At 56.8% G+C, this 2,621-nt stretch overlaps 1 protein-coding gene across 7 annotated transcripts in view; it reads left to right on the forward strand.

The window, feature by feature from the left end:
* Nucleotides 1-1,662, forward strand: part of FER1L5 (fer-1 like family member 5) — a 54,137-nt gene extending 52,475 nt beyond the window's left edge. For all 7 annotated transcript variants that reach the window (XM_061431515.1, XM_061431511.1, XM_061431516.1 and 4 more), the window contains 4 exons: nucleotides 10-203; nucleotides 602-711; nucleotides 1,000-1,147; nucleotides 1,257-1,662. In XM_061431515.1, the coding sequence (XP_061287499.1) occupies nucleotides 10-203; nucleotides 602-711; nucleotides 1,000-1,147; nucleotides 1,257-1,478 (674 nt within the window). In that variant the 3' untranslated portion in view covers nucleotides 1,479-1,662. The remainder of the gene's footprint in view (nucleotides 1-9; nucleotides 204-601; nucleotides 712-999; nucleotides 1,148-1,256) is intronic.
* Nucleotides 1,663-2,621: the final 959 nt, after the last annotated feature.

The following is a 2,621-nucleotide window of genomic DNA, read 5'->3' on the forward strand; positions in this document are numbered from 1 at the left end:
TGGGTTCAGGTGTCCTGGAGCTGGACTTGTCGGACATGCCCCTCCCGGCCCCGCATGCTAGGCTGTGCTCTGTGAGGATGCTGGAGGCTGACCCCAAGTGGCCCCACTTCCTCCAGCACAAGCACTCGTCCCTCTTTAAGATGAAGAATGTGGCTGGCTGGTGGCCTTGCCAGGTTCTCGATGGTGGCAAATGGCGCTTGTCGGTAGGAGCTGGGGCAGGTGCCTGTTGCCTGGGTTACAGGGCTGACTGCTGAGCCACACTGTTTGGTCGCTAAGTCCTGTCCAACTGTTTGCGACCCCATGGACTGTAGCCCACCAAGCTCCTCTGTCCGTGGGATTTCCCAGCAAGAATACTGGAGTGGGTTGCCATTTCCTTCTTCAGAGGGTCTTCCCGACCCAGGGGTTGAACCCAAGTCTCCTGCCTTGGCGGGTGAATTCTTTACCTCTGAGCCACTGGGAAGCCCGCTGTGCCACATAAGCTGGCTCTAACAGACTTCTGGGGACCTGAGCTGAACCCCTTTTCCCTTCTGAACCCTGGAAGAGGCAGGTTCTTGTTCCTGCTGTCTGAACTCAGTGCCCCCACAACCCATGGTGTTTCTAGGGTAAAGTGAAGATGACCCTGGAGATACTGACAGAAAAGGAAGCCTTAATCAAGGCGGCAGGACGAGGCCAGTCAGAACCCAACCAATACCCTACACTCCATCCTCCCTTGTAAGGGTCCCGCAGGGTAAAGGCACTGAGGCTCTCTTCCTGGTGCAAAAAGCTGAGCTGCTGGGCCTGGCTGGGGAGGGGGCTGAGAAGTAAAGAGGGGTACTTAACCCACCCCCCAACTCCAACTCAATGCTCAGTTATAATCAGGGGAGTGCAGCTGCAGGGAGAGAGGGGTGGGCAGAAGCAGAGCTGCTTTTTTTTAAACTGAAAGCCCTTTTGCTCTGGGTTACTTGACCTGAAGGTTCCCTCTGCCCTCTTCCCTTCTCTGCCAACCCTGCTCTCGGACAGACGCACCCACACCCTGTTCATGTGGTTCCGGTCACCCATTGGGAAATTCATCCGTGTATTCTGGAGACGCTATCGCTTCAGAATCATAGCCGCCGCCATCATACTGCTCATAGGGCTTCTGCTGTTCAACTTTATCTATTCGGCTCCGGTGAGTGACAAGCCTAGGGGACAGGGGCGAAGGTGTCATGCCTCTTGGATGATGTGAGAGAGTGTTTCTGGGCTGCTACCTCAGGCTGACCGTTGCTCGTTCTCTCTAGAACTATTTGGCCATGAGCTGGATCAAACCGGAACTTCGGCTGAATGCCCCCATTCAAATATACGCCAATATCATCAATGCGCCAAACGCCAGTAGCACCAACTCTTCCAACCTCACCACTCCCCAGCAGAGCCTGAAACCTACAACGGCCCTTAGGCTGAAACACCTCCAGGGACACGTGACGCACCTGCGGGATATTCTTCCAGCACTTCCGGCCCCATAGAACTAATCCCCCTCATCTGCCAGGCTGGGCTCCTGGCCCACCGACAGCCCCACCCTTCAGCTTCCTACCGGTTCCTTGTTTCTGGGGACTTGGAATAGTCTAGCCATTCTGTTCAGAAACCACTTCCAACAAGCAGGGCAGAGCTGTAATTTTCCATTGAAATAAAGAGCATTTGTAACAGAGAGGCACCTTGTATCTGGGCGATTGACACCACCATAGGCAAGGCCAGCCCCTGGGATGAGACCCAGAGGGGCAGGAGGCACCTCTTTGAGCCTCCAGGGCTCATCCACTTCGTGGGCCTCAGGTTGGAGGAAACAGAAGGCCAGGGCATCCGTGAGGAGAGATGGCTCCTTGGAGGGTAGGGCTGCTGCCCTCCCCTGTCATGTGGCCAGGTGGCCCCCTCGTCCTGGGACACAGCTGGGACTCCAGGGCCCAGAGCAACGCTGGGCCCTACTCACGACAGGAAGGCTGCCCTGGGGGCTCAGCTGGAAAGAATCTGCCTGCAATGTGGGAGACTTGGGTTGGGAAGATCCCCTGGAGAAGGGAACTGGCGTGTTTCTAGAACACAAGGCAAGAACCAAAGCAAAAGCTACAACGCTAGTCAGACCTCACACATGTTGCTCTGAGGCTGGCCCCGAGTCGGGGGCTGGAGGTAGTATACCCTCTTTCACGTCTTCTTGCCTTCCTCAGAGCCTCGAAAAATTCCTGAGCTAGAATCACACGAAAGCCACAAGTGTGGTCTCCTCAAGGCTGAGATCTCCCTCCTGCACCCCCGGTTCGGGCCAGTTCACGAGCCCACCCTTGTGCCCCCAACATAGGTGTCTATCCAGTCTCCCCTGGAGCTCAAAAACACAAAACAGCCATCTGCTTCCTCAGTTTCAAAGAAACTGAAGGCCAAGCCCTGGCGCGTGGGGGCGGTCGGGAGGGCCCCACTGTCACCCCACCTGCAGGAGAGACCTACAGCTCGTGGGAAGGATGTGAGAAAGCCAAAGACGACACCACCACCCCCGCCGGCCGAGGGGACCCCCCTTGCCTTCTGCGCCGAGCAGAGGGCTCTCCCATCCCAGAAGGCAGAGCAAGGGTGGATGGGCCGAAGGTTTAGCCAAACCCACCCCTAGAAGGAAGGCCACGCAGAAGGGCATG

This window comes from Bos javanicus, chromosome 11, assembly GCF_032452875.1.
Source record: "Bos javanicus breed banteng chromosome 11, ARS-OSU_banteng_1.0, whole genome shotgun sequence".
Taxonomy (NCBI): Eukaryota; Metazoa; Chordata; class Mammalia; order Artiodactyla; family Bovidae; genus Bos; species Bos javanicus.